This window comes from Nerophis lumbriciformis, linkage group LG36, assembly GCF_033978685.3.
Source record: "Nerophis lumbriciformis linkage group LG36, RoL_Nlum_v2.1, whole genome shotgun sequence".
NCBI classification, from domain to species: domain Eukaryota; kingdom Metazoa; phylum Chordata; class Actinopteri; order Syngnathiformes; family Syngnathidae; genus Nerophis; species Nerophis lumbriciformis.
The window spans coordinates 25,889,186-25,909,601 of record NC_084583.2 but is presented as its reverse complement, the minus strand read 5'-3'; the positions used below and the strand labels follow the sequence as shown (position 1 = coordinate 25,909,601).

At 38.5% G+C, this 20,416-nt stretch overlaps 1 protein-coding gene across 2 annotated transcripts in view; it reads left to right on the top strand.

The window, feature by feature from the left end:
- gfpt2 (glutamine-fructose-6-phosphate transaminase 2) overlaps positions 1-20,416 on the top strand; it is a 112,542-nt gene that overhangs the window by 48,505 nt on the left and 43,621 nt on the right. For both annotated transcript variants that reach the window (XM_061930021.2, XM_061930020.2), the window contains 3 exons: positions 4,555-4,662; positions 17,591-17,698; positions 17,818-17,943. In XM_061930021.2, coding sequence (XP_061786005.1) covers positions 17,629-17,698; positions 17,818-17,943 — 196 coding nt within the window. In that variant the 5' untranslated portion in view covers positions 4,555-4,662; positions 17,591-17,628. The remainder of the gene's footprint in view (positions 1-4,554; positions 4,663-17,590; positions 17,699-17,817; positions 17,944-20,416) is intronic.

The window sequence follows — 20,416 nt, the reverse complement described above, 5'->3', positions numbered from 1 at the left end:
AGAACCATCCGGATTGTTATAGGCGCAAAGTGTAAAAGGCAGCATGTGTGATGGTATGGGGGTGTATTAGTGCCCAAGACATGGGTAACTTACACATCTGTGAAGGCACCATTAATGCTGAAAGGTACATACAGGTTTTGGAGCAACATATGTTGCCATCCAAGCAACGTTACCATGGACGCCCCTGCTTATTTCAGCAAGACAATACCAAGCCACGTGTTGCATCAACGTGGCTTCATAGTAAAAGAGTGTGGGTACTAGACTGGCCTGCCTGTAGTCCAGACCTGTCTCCCATTGAAAATGTGGAGCCTAAAATAGCACAACGGAGACCCCCGGACTGTTGAACAACTTAAGCTGTACATCAAGCAAGAATGGGAAAGAATTCCACCTGAGAAGCTTCAAAAATGTGTCTCCTCAGTTCCCAAACGTTGTTAAAAGGAAAGGCCATGTAACACAGTGGTGAACATGCCCTTTCCCAACTACTTTGGCACGTGTTGCAGCCATGAAATTCTAAGTTAATTATTATTTGCAAAAAAAAATAAAGTTTATGAGTTTGAACATCAAATATGTTGTCTTTGTAGTGCATTCAATTGAATATGGGTTGAAAATGATTTGCATATCATTGTATTCCGTTTATATTTACATCTAACACAATTTCCCAACTCATATGGAAACAGGGTTTGTATATACTCTGATGATGAACTTGTGTGATGACTGTATTATGCTGATAGTATATATTTGTTCCATGAATTGATTAACGTGGACCCCGACTTAAAATAGTGTAAAAACTTATTGGGGTGTTACCATTTAGTGGTCAGTTATATGGAATATGTACTGTACTGTGCAATCTACTAATACAAGTTTCAATCAATCAATCAAAAAGGTTTGTGCAATAGACGGAGCCCCTAAAGTGTTTTTCAACCTTTTTTGAGCCAAGGCACATTTTTTGCGTTGAAAAAATGCGGAGGCACACCACCAGCAGAAATCATTAAAAAACAAAACTCCGTTGACCGTAAAAAGTCGTTGTCGCAATTGTTGGATATGACTTTATAGCATAACCAAGCATGCATCACTATAGCTCTTGTCTCAAAGTAGGTGTACCGTCGCGACCTGTCACATCACACCCTGACTTATTTTTAGTTGTTTTTTTGCTGTTTTCCTGTGTGTAGTGTTTTAGTTCTTGTCTTGCGCTCCTATTTTGGTGGCTTTTTCTCTTTTTTTGGTATTTTCCTGGAGCAGTTTCATGTCTTCCTTTTGAGCGATATTTCCTGCATCTACTTTGTTTTAGCAATCAAGAATATGTCAGTTGTTTTTATCCTTTTTTGTGGGGACATTGTTGATTGTCGTCTTTGCTCCACAGTAAGTCTTTGCTGTCGTCCAGCATTCTGTTTTTGTTTACTTTGCAGCCAGTTCAGTTTTAGCTTCGTTCTGCATAGCCTTACCGAAGCTTCAATGCCTTTTTTTAGCGGCACCGCCTTTTGTTTATTTTTTGGTTTAAGCATTAGACACCTTTTTACTTGCACGCTGCGTCCCGCTGTTTCCGACATCTACAAAGCAATTAGGTACCTGCTGCCACCTACTGATATGGAAGAGTATTACACGGTTACTCTGCCCAGCTCTAGACAGCACTGACATTCAACAACAACACATCATTTGCAGACTATAATTACTATACTATAATTACACACCAGACTGTATCTCACAGCACACTAGTGTGCCGCGGCACAGTGGTTGAAAAACAGTGCCCTAAAGGGACATTGGGGAATTTTTTTTTTTAGATATGTATCTCGTGCGCACAAGATGTTTTCCCGTGAGCACAAGAAACATATCTAAAAAAAATATTTTCCCATGTCCCTAAATGTTTCTTGTGCTCACGGGAAAACATCTCGAGCGCACAAGAACATTTTGGGTGAGCACGAGATACATATCCCTTTAGGGGCTATGTAGCAATATTATGATCAAAGTTGGAATTTTACTCAATAACAGTCGCAATTTTACAAGAAAAGCGTAACATTTTTGGCAATTTTATTAAATGAGTCGTAATTTTACTCGACAAAGGTCACAGTTTTATAAGAAAACTTTAAAATGTTGGCAATATTATAATAATAATCTGAATTTTACTTGGCATAATTTTGACAAAGGTCATAATTGTACTCAAAAATGTTTTAATATTTTACAAGAACAACAAAAAAATTGGCAATGTTGTGATAAAAGTTGGAATTTTATAAGACAAATGTCACCATTTTGCATTAAAAAATAATGATTTGACAAAAAAAGTAATTTCTTGTAAAAACAAGAAAATCTTGCAATATTACAGAAAGAATATGAGAAATGTTTCATTATTGTAGAAGAAAAAAGTCGACACATTGTGAGAAAAAGACTGCTTTCAGTAAAATGTTTTTTTTTGTTTTTTTTGTTGTATTCATTATTTACTTCAAGTTATTACAGTATGTCTATGTATGTATATATATATATATATATATATATATATATATATATATATTAGGGCTGCAATAACTAATCGATTATAAAAATAGTTGGCGATTAATTTAGTCATCGCTTCGTTGGATCTATGCTATGCACATGCGCAGTGGCTACTTTTTTTTTTTTTATATATAAACCTTTATTTATAAACTGCAACATTTACAAACAGCTGAGAAACAATAATCAAAATAAGTATGGTGCCAGTATGCTGTTTTTTTCCAATAAAATACCGGAAAGGATAGAAATGTTGTTTGTCTCTTTTATCCGATTATTAATCTATTAATCGAAGTAATAATCGACAGATTAATCGGTTATCAAATTAGTTGTTAGTTGCATCCCTAATATATATATATATATATACAGTATATATTATTAATGAATTACATTTAACGGGGGGCGTTTCTATTTCTTACACACACTTGTTATTACATTTGTTGACCAGAGGGGGTACCACTTTTAAATCAGACACATCTCTATTTTTTTGTTTTTTGTAACGTGCTTAAGGCCGATGACAAGCAAGCCAAGGACCACAGATGGCCTCTGTGCCGCACTTTGGGCAACCCAGCTGTAGAAGCTAACCGTCAATGGCCACTATAGTCTTAGTAGCGTAGTGTATTTGTTCATCCTATGGTCACATATGGGACGCGGGTTGTCTTACGTCAGCACCGGAAGTCGTCAAATCAGCTGTTCACCTGGCGGTTTTATTTGGGAAGGAATAGGGAAGTCCTGCATGAGCTGCCGTCTTGTTTTATCATATATTGCTGCCTTTGCAACTGTCAATGTTTACTCTTCTATGCACATTAAATTAACAAAAAATCCTGACTTTGGAGCAATGTTCACAGACTCTAGTATTTGGCTCTCTATTAGATGGAATGGTTTTCCGTATTGGGACCATGATTTATGTCCTAATTTGTTCACCGGTCCTCATATGGAAGGTACTTTTCCTTGTTGATGTCTCAAGAATGGTAGAAATACAAGAACACACACACACATATACACACACACACACACACACACACACACACACACACACACACACACACACACACACACACACACACGGTATAGCTCGGTTGGTAGAGCGGCCGTGCCAGCAACTTGAGGGTTGCAGGTTCGATCCCCACTTCCGCCAGCCTAGTCACTGCCGTTGTGTCCTTGGGCAAGACACTTCTGCCACCTGTTCCCAGTGCCACCCACACTGCTTTAAATGTAACTTAGATATTGGCTTTCACTATGTAAAAGCGCTTAGAGTCACTAAGGAAAAGCGCTATATAAATATAATTCACTTCACACAGAGCCCCTGTTATGGAAAACATAACAATGTATTAAGAACATTTAACCTGATCAGTGCTTGTTTTTTTTTCAATCAAATATAACAAAGTATTTTTTTCATGTTAATTTTTCAATCATAGAAAAAAAAATGATAGAAATTATATGTATTGTGTGTTTATTTATTTAACAACTATATTTGGATTCAAATTTTCCGTATATTTAAAGGGCAACTGCCCTTTTTTTTTGGAATTTTGCCTTCTCCAACACTTATGTTTTTGTTTTTTTTGCATTCTAACTCGTAATAATCTGCTTGTTTTAGGTGGCTAGCAATGCAGCTAATTGAAGCAATTCATTCTGCCTTTAAATCACTCTAAAATGCATCAAAAAACCGCCAACAATACTTCATTTAAGTTTCATAACCTGTGTGTTATGTTACAGTGGCCAACAAATGAAATATACTTGATCCCACATTGAGACACTTGTGATTAAGGGCTATATAAATAAACTTTGATTGATTGATACAATGAACAAAAGGTACCAAGTAGGACGACTATAGTAACTCATTTACAAGATAAACAATATCAATGAGGAGTTTACCAGGTGAGCTGTGTGAAAACAGGTATTGCACATTTTCAACATGTAAATGTAAAGATTGCACAGTTATAGGATGTAATAAATATGCCCAGGTTATTCATGTCAGCAAACAAGCATCATGCATGTTTGACTGTTCTTAAAATACAAATATTGACTTAAAGTTCCAAAATAGTTTGCTTAATGCTGCCTCTCTATGTCCTAAAGGGATTTTTGCTTACCTAAACCATCAAGTGCCTCGCACCAGGAAGGAGATATTTGAGACCCTAGTGAAGGGGCTGCAGAGACTAGAGTACAGAGGCTACGATTCAGCAGGTAAGACAGCAAACACACACACACACACACACACACACACGGGCCCATATTTGACAGTGTTTAAAGTAAGAAAAACTAGATTTAAACGTAATGTACTATATGTATGATGATATCGCCTGACGTCCACACGTTTTGTTTGTAGAACGTTGGCCACCTTGAAGCAACTTCATTTTCTTCTCCCTCTTTGTTATTAGCTGCCCGAGCATAAGGCCTGTGTGTAATTACAAGCCCAGTCACAGTCAAATTCTTCATGAGAATTCATCACTCTTACTCACCATTTGCTATGTACGGGCATGTTACATGTCCGCGTTTTAAAACATTAATTTTCGACTTCCGCGTTTTTATAATGAAATACCAGCTAAACCAGGGCTGTCAAACTCATTTTAGCTCAGGGGCCGCATGGTGGAAAATGTGTGCACACTTGGGCCGGACTATTCAAATCATGGCATTAAAACAAAAAAATAAAGACAACTTCAGATTGTTTTCTTTGTCTTATTTTGGCCAAAAATAAAACAAACACATTCTGAAAATATTACATACCTGCCAACTACTCCGGTTTTCCCGTAATTAGTACGGTTTTCATCAACCTATTCCGGGTTACGGTTGCAGTGATAAAAAATACGGTTTTTCATTAATTAAATTTTTTTTTTTTTTTTAAAGTTTTGTTCACGAAATCGCGTAACAACAATGACAATCGACACTGCTTCCCGTAGCTTCCTATCGAGCCATTCCGAATGCCATGCGCGAGGCTATTTATAGCACCGCTGCCAAGCACGAGGCACCAGTTGCCATTGTTTCCAAACAAGCGAACGATCATGGAATCAGCCGGAGAAAAATCGCAAACGAGTCTTAAACCGAAAAGAAAACTGCAGTCATTCCGTGAAGAATATTCAAAAGCCTATCCGGGAATAATTATCCGTTCCAAAAAGGGTGAAAACTACGCGAATTGCACCTTGTGCAGACAAGATTTTTCGATGGGACACGGAGGAATTAGCGATGTAAAAGACCACGTTGGGACAAAAAAACACAAGTCTAATGCCGTTGCTAGCGATACAAGTGGAAAACTTTCAACGTTTTTCGTCGCCCAAACAGATTCTTTGGATGTGATAAATGCCCAAGTTTTATTTACGGAGGCAATAATTGAGCATGGACTTCCAATCGCACTGGCTGATCACATGGGACAGTTATATCGGAAAATGTTTCCCGACTCGAAAATCGCCAAAAAATATGGATGTGGTCGAACCAAAACATCAAACATTATTCAGTGTCTTTGAATAGAATTTGGATTTTAGCCACAAAAAGGTAATGACACCAATGTTATCTATTGGAATTGTTTAGTACTGTTATACTGTTAAAAGTGTTTATACTATTTATGCTTTCAAGTCCAAGTTGAAGAAATCTTGTTAAATGTTGACAGCATAACTACCAAAATACAGAAGTATGTCCTCAATATTTTTGCAGTGCTATTTCTGTTGAAAAGTTCAAATGATTACATTAGAGATGTGATGTGCCACTTTTCAAGTGTCTGATGGCTTCAATTAATTGTCATTAATTTTTCATATTTTGAATTCTTTTGAAAGGCTTACAAAAAAACTACATTTGAATTGTAATTCCATGCTATTGAATTGAATATTTTTTACAATTGAACAAGGCAGTAGATTATACAAGCTTGGACAGAAAGTTAATAATGACACCAATTCTTTTTTTAATGGAATTGTTTAGTACTGTTTTACCATTTGTTTACTGTAAAAAGTGTTTATACTTTCAATGAACAAATTGAAGTCTTGTGAAAGGTTGACAGGATAACTGGCATTAACTGTCAAAATAATTTCAAACTATTGAAGTTAGCTTACAGAATAAACATGTCAATCAACCCATATGATTTTTGCTGTAATATTTTTGTTTTGAAAAGTCACTGTGACTGATAGAAAAGTGATGGTTTTAGCAACATTTTAACCTGTCTGAATGCTAATAATCATTTTGCGTCGGGGGGCGAAGCCTGAACCCCCCACTTTGTCCTGCGGCCCCTGGACCCTGGCTACTAGGTTTTTCTGATTTCAAAAGTTGGCAGGTATGATATTACAATAAAAATATAGAAAAAAAATACCGTCAGGGGTCAAGTTTAGATCCATGAAGGAAAGATGAAAGTGATTGAATGTTTATAACTGAATAAAAATGTGTTGTTTTTTTAAATTATTTTTTTGAATGAATTAATGTTTATGACAACTTTTTTCAAAAAAAAAAAGTAATATAGAATGTGAGATGTAACAGGATAATGCATACATTTATCATTTGTTTTCAAAACGCTCACAAAAAAGTGGCACCCCAAAAATATACTGTGGGACCCCATTTTTATGACTTGATGGGGTCCCTGGCACCCTTTTCTGAAAATTCCTAGCGCCAACACTTATGGAGTATTGGTGCGTGCAAAACAGCAGCAGGCGGCTGTGGCCTGCGGGCCGCTTCTAATACTAATCAAATGTCATCGATCATTCACTTGACTTTGACACATAAACCAAATTTGTTGAACGCTCACCTCAGCCGCAGGTACTTGCTTTTCCTCTTGCTTAAATGCTACACTGAGTTGCAGGACGGGGAGACGGTCTCAGGAGCACCAAAACAAGCTCGCTAATTAGCTAACCATCTAGTTAGCTTACTTGTCGTCGCCTCCATTTGCTCTTTGTAAATAATGTAAATAATTCAATGTATATACTCTGATGATTATCTTGTGTGACGACTGTATTATGATGATAGTATATATCTGTATCATGAATCTGTCATGTCTGTGTAATCATGTTTTGTTTTAAGTCATGTTTTGTTTAGTTATAGGACTCTTTAGTTTCTGTCTTTTCACTCCCTTGTCTTGTTTGCATGATTACCACATTAGTTTCACCTGTTCCACATTTGGACTCATTGTGCACTCTTGTTTGTCACCATAGCAACCATTAGTTTTCACCTGTCACATCACGCACCTGTTTCACGTTTTGAGTCACGCACCTGTTTTCGTTAATCATGTCTGTGTTATTTAAGCTTTTCATTTTCTGTTGTTCGTGCTGGAGTCATATCTTTTCTAAACCTGCTATGTCCAAGCCATGTCCGATCCAAATTCTCTTGCATCTTGGGAAAACAAAAACTCCATAGTCCAAGTCCTGACAGAATCAATTTAAGTGGACCCCTGACTTAAACAAGTGTAAAAACTTATTGGGGTGTTACCATTTAGTGGTCAATTGTACGGAATATGTACTGTACTGTGCAATCTACTAATACAAGTCTCAATCAATCAAAAAACTCTCAGAGCCACCACATTGACGGCTGTCTACTTTGCTGCTAATTAGGGGTGTGGGAAAAAATCGATTTGAATTCGAATCACGATTCTCACGTTGTGCGATTCAGAATCTATTCTCATTTTAAAAAAATTGTATTTATTTTTTAATTTTTATTTATTATTTTTTATTTTTTTATTAATCAAGCCAACAAAGCAATACCATAACAATGCAATCCAATTCCAAAACCAAACCCGGCCCAGCAATTAAATAAAAAGTGCAATAAACAGAGCAATTGAGAGGAGACACAAACACGACACAGAACAAACCGAAAGTAGTGAAACAAAAATGAATATTATCAACAATAGTATCAATATTAGTTACAATTTCAACATAGCACTGATTAAAAATCCCTCATTGGATCATTAGACATTTATAAAAAAGAACAATAGTGTCACAGTGGCTTACACTTGCATCACATCTCATAAGCTTGACAACACACTGTGTCCAATATTTTCACAAAGATAAAATAAGTCATATTTTTGCTTCATTTAATAGTTCAAACAAATGTACATTATTGCAATCAGTTGATAAAACATTGTCCTTTACAATTATAAAAGCTTTTTACTCTGCTTGCACGTCAGCAGACTGGGGTAGATCCTGCTCAAATCCTATGTATTCAATGAATAGACAATCCTTTTCAATCGGGAAAATATCCTTTTTGAATCGAGAATCGTGTTGAATTGAAAAAAAAAATCGATTTTGAATCGAATCGTGACCCCAAGAATCGATATTGAATTGAATCGAATTGTGGGACACCCAAAGATTCACAGCCCTAATGTTAATCATATTAGGATGATTACAATCCGAAAACACTGTTAGTTCCCAACCAGTTGAAGTTGTAGAGTATTTATTAGTAGCCAGCGAGAATGTATATTTGTGACGTGGCCGACGTAAACCGAGGCCACAACACCGTAAGTATATTACCCGAGTGGGCGTGGCTATTGGAGAGAGTTGCCAAATGGATAACAAGTTTTTTGCATGCATGTTAAAGAATATTTAAGGGTAGTTATTAGAGATGTCCGATAATGGCTTTTTTGCCGATATTGTCCAACTCTTAATAACCAATTCCGATATCAAGCGATACCGATACATACAGTGGTGGAATGAACACATTATTATGCCTAATTTTGTTGTGATGCCCCGCTGGATGCATTAAACAATGTAACAAGGTTTTCCAAAATAAATCAACTCAAGTTATGGAAAAAAATGCCATATTTATTATTGAAGTCACAAAGTGCATTATTTTTTTAACATGCCTCAAATCAGCAGCTTGGAATTTGGGACATGCTCTCCCTGAGAGAGCATGAGGAGGTTGAGGTGGGCGGGGTTGGGGGGGGCAGGTGTAGGAGGTAGCGGGGGGTGTATATTGTAGCGTCCCGGAAGGGTTAGTGCTGCAAGGGTTTCTGGGTATTTGTTCTGTTGTGATTATGTTGTGTTACGGTGCGGATGTTCTCCCGAAATGTGTTTGTCATTCTTGTTTGGTGTGGGTTCACAGTGTGGCGCATATTTGTAACAGTGTTAAAGTTGTTTATTCGGCCACCCTCAATGTGACCTGTATGGCTGTTGACCAAGTATGCGTTTGCATTCACTTGTGTGTGTGAAAAGCCGTAGATATTATGTGACTGGGCCGGCACGCAAAGGCAGTGCCTTTAAGGTTTATTGTCGCTCTGTACTTCTCCCTACGTCCGTGTACACAGCGCGTTTTAAAAAGTCATGCATTTTACTTTTGAAACCGATACTGATGATTTTGAAACTGATACCGATAATTTCCGATATGACATTTTAAAGCATTTATCGGCCGATAATATCGGCAGTCCGATATTATCGGACATCTCTAGTAGTTAAGTTAGTAAATGATCTACTACAAATTCTGTGGTACATTACATGGGAAATGGAAGTGTCAAAAAGACAGCCAATAGAGGAAGGTAGATGAAAATAAATCTAAAAGGTAAAATTTAGTGTGTAAATGCACCCAACTGCAGGAAATGTTCTTCTTTTTTTTAGTCAGTTTTCCTCGTTTTCTCTCAAAGGGTGCTCACATGCCTGGATATAATGTGATTGTTTCGTGGCCAGTGGCAAGCTACTGTAAAATACACCCTTTATTTCTATTTTGATTGTAGTTGTGGGAACATCCACGGGCATCATTATTAGATGAAGGGTGCAACTCCCACTAGGTGCTTCAAATAATGTTGACATATCTCGTCACCTTCTGATGAATGACATGAACATTCCTGTATTTGGCTTTGTTATTCAATCAGAGAGAATTAGGGCCATGTCAAATAGGAACGAAAAGGTTCAAATTTGAAGACAACATTTCTTATTTGATAGCTATTTCAAAAGACAAAGTGAAATAATTGTTCAGGTCTCAAGCTATCATCTTCATAAAACCTTTGATTGAACATTTTAACAACATTCGACAGGTTTTAAAATAGCTTATTCGCCACATGATAAAACGAAATATACCGTATATAAGTCGCAGTTTTTTTCATAGTTTGGCCGGGCTCCAGTGCAATTTATATATGTTTTTTTCCCTTCTTTATCATGCATTTTCGGCAGGTGCGACTTATACTCCGAAAAATACGGTAACTCTGTAAAGTAAAATTACTACTGACCAATACAGAAAAGGATTTAAAGAGAGATATTAACACTTAATGGTGTTTTATAGATGGAATAAGAGTGTGTGTTGAAAAAAGTCAGACCAAAACAAAATACACATGCATCTTTTCGATGCCTACTGAGCTGAAGTCCCGCACAAACTTGTACAACTTCTCCTGACGCTTGTGGTCATCAGTAATAATCAATTGAGCCTCAAGCAACAATACAGTCTTGTCTTCCAACCATACTGTCCCGGGGAACTGTACTGTGCTTGAGCACAGCACATTGCGCTTGAATTCATTATTTTGGTGTGCTTTTGTTGTTTTTAAAAAAAAAATACATTTCACTTCTATCCTGCACTACAACGAGCTAATACAACGAAATGTTGTTCTTATCTGTACTGTAAAGTTCAAATTTGAATGACAATAAAAGGAAGTCTAAGTCTCTAAAATGCAAAGCTTCTTTAGTGGGGATATGTGTCATCAGAGTTCTTTATATCATTTGGCCATTTGGCTTGCCCATCGATCCCGTTCCAGCAGACTTCACAATCACATCATTTGAGCTACCGTACTGCCATTTTTCCTTGAACTCAGGTGAACAACCCCCTGTTAACTCACAGCTGTATGATGTCATTGCACAAAGTAAATCTCTATTTCAAAAAAACTAAACTGCAGAACCTTATGTTTGGTTAACATTATTTTGCTTATATACAAACTAGGGATGTCCCGATCCGATATTTGGATCGGATCGGCCGCAGATATTTGCACAAAAATGCGTATCGGCAAGGCATGGGAAAATGCCGATCCAGATCCAGTTTTAAAAAAACTCCGGTCCGTGTTTTCCAACGCACCGATTTAAATAATACATTCCACTTTTCTGCTGCTCCCTAATTTCCGTTCCGCATTTTCCAGCACACCTTCAACACATCCACAATTCTCACGCAGTTGCTTTTAGCTGCTGGCATTACACGACAGGCTCTTCTCACTCTTTCCTGTGTCTCCCTCTTACAGACAGCGAGCGCACCTTCTTACACACGTCACATACTGTCACGTCATACGTCTCATACGTATACGCCCTCTCCCAGCAGAGAGCGAGGTAGCAGCATGGCTAACGTTAGCTGTGATGCTAGCGCAGCCGCTAAGGTGCGCGCCTGCTCAAGCGTCCTCTGCGCACGGCAAATCTATGCCACGCACAAAATCATATAAAAAAAATAAGCGCATAACAATTTTCGACACACGGACACGACAGAGAAAACAGTTTTCGTCATCATTGTTCAAATATTGTGACGTCTGTCGAGACGCTTATCTCCATTCGGTGCCACACGCCCACACCATCAAAATGCCGAGGCAAACATTTCCACATCAACACCGTATGAAAAAAATAGTGATTTTTTTTAGTTGTCATTTCAATCTCTGCATGAAAGTTTAAAAGTAGCATATATTAATGCAGTATGAAGAAGAATGTTTTAATGTAGACATGCAAGCCTTAAAAGAAAATGTTGAAAATCAAGACTACATTTCCTGCAAATGGGTGCATTTCTACCCTATATTTTAACTTTAGATTTATTCTCATATCAAACTCTTTTGGCTGTCTTTTTGACACTTACCCTCCACACCCTGGATTATAAATAATGTAAATAATTCAATGTGATTATCTTGTGTGATGACTGTATTATGATGATAGTATATATCTGATAGTATATATCTGTATCATGAATCAATTTAAGTGGACCCCGACTTAAACAAGTTGAAAAACTTATTGGGGTGTTACCATTTAGTGGTCAATTGTACGGAATATGTACTTCACTGTGCAACCTACTAATAAAAGTCTCAATCAATCAATCAAAACACATAGAATCATCATACTGCTGTGATTATATGCATCAAGTGTTCATTCAAGGCTAAGGCAAAATATAGAGATATATATCGTGTATCGCAATATGGCCTTAAAATATCGCAATATTAAAAAAAGGCCATATCGCCCAGCCCTAGTTCAATGATGCCATTTCTGTTTGTCATGTATAATTTTGTCTATTTTGTGTTTATCCTTGAATAAACAGGTCAGTTTCTTGTTACCAACCATTGTGTATTATTCAAACTCCCCTAATTCAGCTGGCTAGTTGTTAGCAAGAGTACTAAAACCCTTTTCAACATGATTCTGACAACTAAGTAGGCTAAATAACTTTCAACTTTAATACATGCTCGGATAGGCCAGTATCGGTCAGTATCGGTATCGGATCGGAAGTGCAAAAACCTGGATGGGAACATTCCTAATACAAACAAGAATAGGACATACTCACACCCATTAACGACTGCGCATTGTGTTTGTTCATCCTATTTGAACAGGATGAAGCAGTGGTTGTCAAACAGCTGTTTGTCAAACCCACAATCTAATTATTTACACTATCTAAACTGCAAAGAACAGGGTGTTAATTGTATAACTGGAAGAGAAGCTCGTTATTTAATTCAATAAGAATTTAGAGTACATAGCAAGTGTATCGCACAACCCAGCAGCCACAGAAGCAATGTTGTTCTAGCTGGTCAGCCTGCATTAATACTGCTGATTGTCAACCACAGTACAGCAAGTGTAACAGGCATGCATTTCATATGAACCACTGAATAGCGCAAACATTTTTTTAAAGTGCATGTAGAGGTAAATGAAGCTGCTGGATGCTGACCACTCATGATGCTTCAAATGCAGCAACTGCCATCCTGCTGGCCACACATCCGGAGACTATTGCTTAGATTTGACTGACGTCACGTCCGGCTCACGTCCCCTCCCGTTAAATATACGTGGTGGTCAAGCTAGCTCTGTTTATAAAGGGTACTTGGCGCCATTTAGCCCTTCTCAAAGAAAAAATGCCCTATGCTTGTGTTGTTTTCGGCTGTACGAATCGTTCAAATGGCAAAAAAGAAACATTTTTCTTTAAAGTTCCTCAAAAGGTAATCAAAAAGGGCAAAAGAGTGCAAATAGTGCACTAGGCCACCTACTCAGTGGCCTAGTGGTTAGGGTGTCCGCCCTGAGATATGTAGGTTGTGAGTTCAAAACCATACCAAAGACTATAAAAATGGGAACCATTACCTCCCTGCTTTGCACTCAGCATCAAGGCTTGGAATTGGGGGTTAAATCACCAAAAATGATTACCGGGTGCGGCACCGCTGCTGCTCACTGCTCCTCTCACCTCCCAGAGGGTGAACAAGGGGATGGGTCAAATGTAGAAGAAAAATTTCACCACACCTAGTGTGTGTGTGTGTGACAATCATTGCTACTTTAACTTTAACTTTTAACTTAAAACTTTAAACAACAAGAAAAGTATGCAGCTCACACTCCAGTCCAAGGGAGCGGAGTTGAAGAAATAAAATAGCAGAAGGGAGACCCCCGGACTGTTGAACAACTTAAGCTGTACATCAAGCAAGAATGGGAAAGAATTCCACCTGAGAAGCTTCAAAAATGTGTCTCCTCAGTTCCCAAACCTTTACTGAGTGTTGTTAAAAGGAAAGGTGATGTAACACAGTAGTGAATATGCCCTTTTCCAACGTGTTGCAGCCATGAAATTCTAAGTTAATTATTATTTGCAAAAAAAAAAAATAAAGTTTATGAGTTTGAACACCAAATATGTTGTCTTTGTAGTGCATTCAATTGAATATGGCTTGAAAAGGATTTGCAAATCATTGTATTCCGGTTATATTTACATCTAACACAATTTCCCAACTCATATGGAAACGGGGTTTGTACTTTTAATGTTTATAATTTCCCATTCAAGTATTATATTGATATTATTTGTATCAAACACAAGTTTGCTACGAGTTCTTCGAAAAGCACCAACTCGACGAGTCTAAATAAAAGAAATCCAATGTGAGCAAAACCTAAAAGAGTTAAGCTTTAACCCAAGGCAGCAATCATGAATGAAGCTTTCAGCACATACACAATGTTGACATCTACAGTGATAAAGACGGGGGGAAACAAGCTACTCGTAAACACCACGTGCAACAGCAGCTTAGACGCCAAGTTCAATCATGAAACGCCAGCAAAAACTATGCATATTTATCCAGGAGAGTCTTAATAGCAATTTCCTTGACCCAGGGGTCGACAACCCAAAATGTTGAAAGAGCCATATCGGACCACTAATACAAAAAGGTAATCGGTCTGGAGCCGCATAAAATTAAAAGACTTATATAAGATGGCAACACATGTAAGTGGCTAATTAGCTATATTAGCCTACTATCAAAATGACTGTGACGCAAATCTTTGTTGACAGAAATGTTGAAATGTAATATTTGTTCTACAACATTGGAAAACATTAGTAAAACTTCTCGAAGGGTGAGATAACTCCTGGAAATGACTGTCTTAGAATGGCCAAAGGTATAGATTTGTTAAAGGAAACGGCAGGCCGTCTTCTTCTAATGGATTTATTACAATCTTTGCAAGATGGGTAAAGTTTGCTGTGGTCTGGAACAACATGGCACACTAACAACTATCAGAAAATGCAGCCAATATTGCATACAGATACTTGAAAATTAAACTAAATACACAGAGGACATGAGTAAAGGAAACTAAATGAGCTCAAATATGCCTACAAATGAGGCCTAATGATGCAATATGAACATACAGCTAGCCTAAATAGCATTTTAGCATCGATTATCTTGCAGTCATGTAGTGACAAAATATGCCTGATTAGCTCTCCAACAAGTCAATAACATCAACAAAGCTCACCTTTGTACTCTCATCAGTGAAGCATAAACACAAACCTATGAAACAGTGGTAGTTCTAACAATTAGGAAGGGTTGTGTCGTGTTGGTCCTCTTACAGAAACCATATTATTTCACCTAATCTTTTTCCCATTATCATACATTTTTGGAAAAGCTCCATGGAGCCACCAGGGCGCCGCTAAAGAGCCGCATGTGGCTCTAGAGCTGCGGGTTGCTGACCCCCAACCCAGCCACAGACACATAAGTTGTAGACATCCATGCTTTTCCAACTTTCCATCTGTTTTGTTGTGCAGAATAACATCTGGAGCACAATAGTTCGATATGTAAGGGAAGGCGGCCGACGTATACCCTATTTTTCGGACTATAAGTCGCAGTTTTTTCCATAGTTTGGCCGGGGGTGCGACTTATACTCCAGAGCGACTTATGTGTGAAATTATTAATACATTAGCGTAAAATATCAAATAATATTATTGATCTCATTCACGTAAGAGACTAGACGTATAAGATTTCATGGGATTTAGTGACAGATTGTTTGGTAAACGTATAGCATGTTCTATATGTTATAGGTATTTGAATGACTCTTACCATAATATGTTACGTTAACATACCAGTTGGTTATTTATGCCTCATATAACGTACACTTATTCAGCCTGTTGTTCACTATTCTTCACTTATTAGGCACCGAGTCCCTTTGGGACAGAGGACCCTATTGTATGTCCAGCGTTTTATTATTATACCGCCGCCTCTTTGAGCTGTAATTTGACCCCCTTAACATGCTTCAAAACTCACCTAATTGGACACACACATCAGGACCAGCGAAAACTGCGATCTAATCAAAAAACCAAACCCCAAAACTCAAAGTTACGCTCTAGCGCCCCTTAGGACGAAAACACAGACAAAACTGCCTGTAGGAATGTCGTAGAGACATGAAACAAACACCTCTATGTAGGTCTCACTTAGACCTACATGTCATACACTGACAACCCCCAGCAAAAATCAACAGGACGTTTGCAATTCCCCCTTCAAAACAAAAGTTGTGTAAAAACAGTCACCTTTTTTCAAACATTATCTCCTCTGAGCGCGTTTGTCGTGTCGGCTTCAAATTAGCACAGGAGAGAGATTGAACCTTTCTGATTAAAAGTTGATGAAAGAGTTTTAATTACTGCTCCGGTTTGGATTTTATGAGCCCTCAAAGTCGGTCCCGTCCATCGCTGCTTGCAGCTTTAATTTTAAATTGCCTTTCAAATGTCTATTCTTGGTGTTGGGTTTTATCAAATACAATTCCCCCAAAAATGCGACTTATATGTTTTTTTCCTTATTGATTATGCATTTTCGGCCGGTGCGATTTATACTCCGGAGCGACTTATAGTCCGAATAATACGGTAATCCTTTATCACTCGACAAATCTTTTTTGATAAAGTACAGGGATAGATTATTTTGCATAGTTTGCATTTTTGCTCGTATCTGCTTTTTGCAGGAAGATTGAAGCCTCTTTTGTACTAAGATAGTTGACACTCTTATTGCCACGTTAGCTTGGTTGACCACCACCGGTCTTCACTTCCGGGAAGAAGTCACGTGTCGGAATACAAGCAATAGGAGACTCAGCGGTTAATTGATCCATTAGTATAGGCGTATATAGTGTGTATTTATTATTTGAAGCAATACAGATTTTTATTTTATAATTAGCTGATATTTATTTAGTAAAGGAACATGCCTTACTACTCAGTGGCCTAGTGGTTAGAGTGTCCGCCCTGAGATGGGTAGGTTGTGAGTTCAAACCCCGGCCAAGTCATAACAAAGACTATAAAAATGGGACCCATTACCTCCCTGCTTGGCACTCAGCATCAAGGGTTGGAATTGGGGGTTAAATCACCAAAAATGATTCCCGGGCGCGGCCACCGCTGCTGCCCACTGCTCCCCTCACCTCCCAGGGGGTGATCAAGGGTGATGGGTCAAATGCAGAGAATAATCTTGCCACACCTAGTGTGTGTGTGACAATCATTGGTACTTTAACTTTTAACTTTAACTTTGTATTTTGTCATAAAAAATAGCTTCCCACATTCTTTATTTGATTAACTTAGTACAAGTTATTATTGATAATACAATTTGTTGGGGGCGGCGACTTGTCCAGGGTGTACATCGCCTTCCGCCCAAATGCAGCTGAGCTAGTCTCCAGCACCCCCCGAAAGGGACAAGCGGTAGAAAATGGATGAGATGGATGGACAATTTGTTGGGGATTGGGATAAATGTACTCCCTCACTATTAAATTGTATTTCCTTGGCTGCCATTTGTTCCCAGGTATTGCTGTGGATGGAAAAAGCAAGGATAACTCTGACATGAATGGTAAATCCATCTGTTTAATCAAGAAGACAGGCAAGGTCAAGAATCTCGACGAGGAGCTCTACAGTAGGTTCATGTACCTTGGTTTTGTAATGTACCGCCAAATTTGAAATATATTTGTTGAAATGGTAAAGCGTCGTTTCACGTCACACAAAATGAACGGTGTTGTCTTTTGTTTTTTCTAGAGAAAGACTTTCTCGACCTGGATGAGGAAATGTGCACACATTTCGGCCTGGCACACACTCGCTGGGCCACACATGGTGAACCGAGCGCTCTGAACAGCCACCCCCATCGTTCTGATAACAATAACGGTAATGGATTTAAAAAAAAACAAGCTTTACATGCAAAATCACATTGACTTACTTACACACCTTCTCTTGTTGTGATCATGGTGAAGTGTTTACTTTGAGTGTGCCATGTTCATAGGTCATGTCACGTATAAACGAAGCACTGAAGTATTTGAAACAGGTGCATGCGGTCAGGTTAGGCAGGTGTGGCAGAGCCTTATTTTTTTATGACGAAAAAAGAATAATGGCAGCACACTGCTTTCATCTCATCTACTTGACTTCTTACATTCATTTATAAAGACAAAGTCTTCCTAAATGGGATATGTTAACGACGAAAGAGGGTTTTCAAGCTCTAGCTTCACCTTGGCACTATAGTTAGTAGGGGTGTGTGAAAAAATCGATTTGAATTCAAATCGCGATTCTCACGTTGTACGATTCAGTATCGATTCTCATTTAAAAAAAAAAAAAACGATTTTTTATTTATTTATTTGTTTTAATTTTTATTTATTTTATTTTATTTAATTTTTTTATTAATCAGTCCAACAAAACAATACACAGCAATACCATCAATCAATCAATGTTTATTTATATAGCCCTAAATCACAAGTGTCTCAAAGGGCTGCACAAGCCACAACGACATCCTCGGTACAAAGCCCACATAAGGGCAAGGAAAAACTCACCCCAGTGGGACATCGATGTGAATGACTATGAGAAACCTTGGAGAGGACCGCATATGTGGGTAACCCCCCCCCCCTATATGGGAGACCGAAAGCAATGGATGTCGAGTGGGTCTGACATAATATTGTGAGAGTCCAGTCCATAGTGGATCCAACATAATAGTAAGAGTCCAGTCCATAGTGGGGCCAGCAGGACACCATCCCGAGCGGAGACGGGTCAGCAGCGCAGAGATGTTCCCAGCCGATGCACAGGCGAGCGGTCCACCCCGGGTCCCGACTCTGGACAGCCAGAACTTCATCCATGGCCACCGGACCTGTGCCCCCCCCCCCCTCAAGGAAAAGGGGAGCAGAGGAGAAAAGAAAAGAAACGGCAGATCAACTGGTCTAAAGGGGGGTCTATTTAAAGGCTAGAGTATACAAATGAGTTTTAAGATGGGACTTAAATGCTTCTACTGAGGTAGCATCTCTAATTGTTACCGGGAGGGCATTCCATAGTACTGGAGCCCCAATAGATTACGCTCTATAGCCCGCAGACTTTTTTTGGGCTCTGGGAATCACTAATAAGCCGGAGTTCTTTGAACGCAGACTTCTTGCCGGGACATATGGTACAATGCAATCGACAAGATAGGACGGAGCTAGACCGTGTAGTATTTTATACGTAAGTAGTAAAACCTTAAAGTCACATCTTAAGTGCACAGGAAGCCAGTGCAGGTGAGCCAGTATAGGTATATATATATGTTTATATGTATATAAAGGTATATACAGTATAGGCGTAAAATGATCAAACTTTCTTGTTCTTGTCAAAAGTCTAGCAGCCGCATTTTGTACCAACTGTAATCTTTTAATGCTAGACATAGGGAGACCCCAAAATAATACGTTACAGTAGTCGAGACGAGACGTAACGAACGCATGAATAATGATCTCAGCGTCGCTAGTGGATAAAATAGAACGAATTTTAGCGATATTACGGAGATGAAAGAAGGCCGTTTTAGTAACACTCTTAATGTGTGACTCAAAGGAGAGAGTTGTTTTAGTAACACTCTTAATGTGTGATTCAAAGGAGAGAGTTGTTTTAGTAACACTCTTAATGTGTGACTCAAAGGAGAGAGTTGTTTTAGTAACACTCTTAATGTGTGACTCAAAGGAGAGAGTTGGGTGGAAGATAATACCCAGATTCTTTACTGATTCGCCTTGTGTAATTGTTTGGTTGTCAAATGTTAAGGTGGTATTATTAAATAAATGTCGGTGTTTAGCAGGACCGATAATCAGCATTTCCGTTTTCTTGGCGTTGAGTTGCAAGAAGTTAGCGGACATCCATTGTTTAATTTCATTAAGACACGCCTCCAGCTGACTACAATCCGGCGTGTTGGTCAGCTTTAGGGGCATGTAGAGTTGGCTGTCATCAGCATAACAATGAAAGCTAACACCGTATTTGCGTATGATGTCGCCTAGCGGCAGCATGTAAATACTAAAGAGTGCAGGGCCAAGAACCGAACCCTGAGGAACTCCACACGTTACCTTAACATAGTCCGAGGTCACATTATTATGGGAGACACACTGCATCCTGTCAGTAAGATAAGAGTTAAACCACGACAAAGCTAAGTCTGACATACCAATACGTGTTTTGATACGCTCTAATAAAATATTATGATCGACGGTATCGAAAGCAGCGCTAAGATCAAGAAGCAGCAACATAGATGACGCATCAGAATCCATCGTTAGCAGTAGATCATTAGTCATTTTTGCGAGGGCTGTCTCCATAAAAATGCAATCCAATTCCAAAACCAAACCCGACCTAGCAACACTCAGAAGTGCAATAA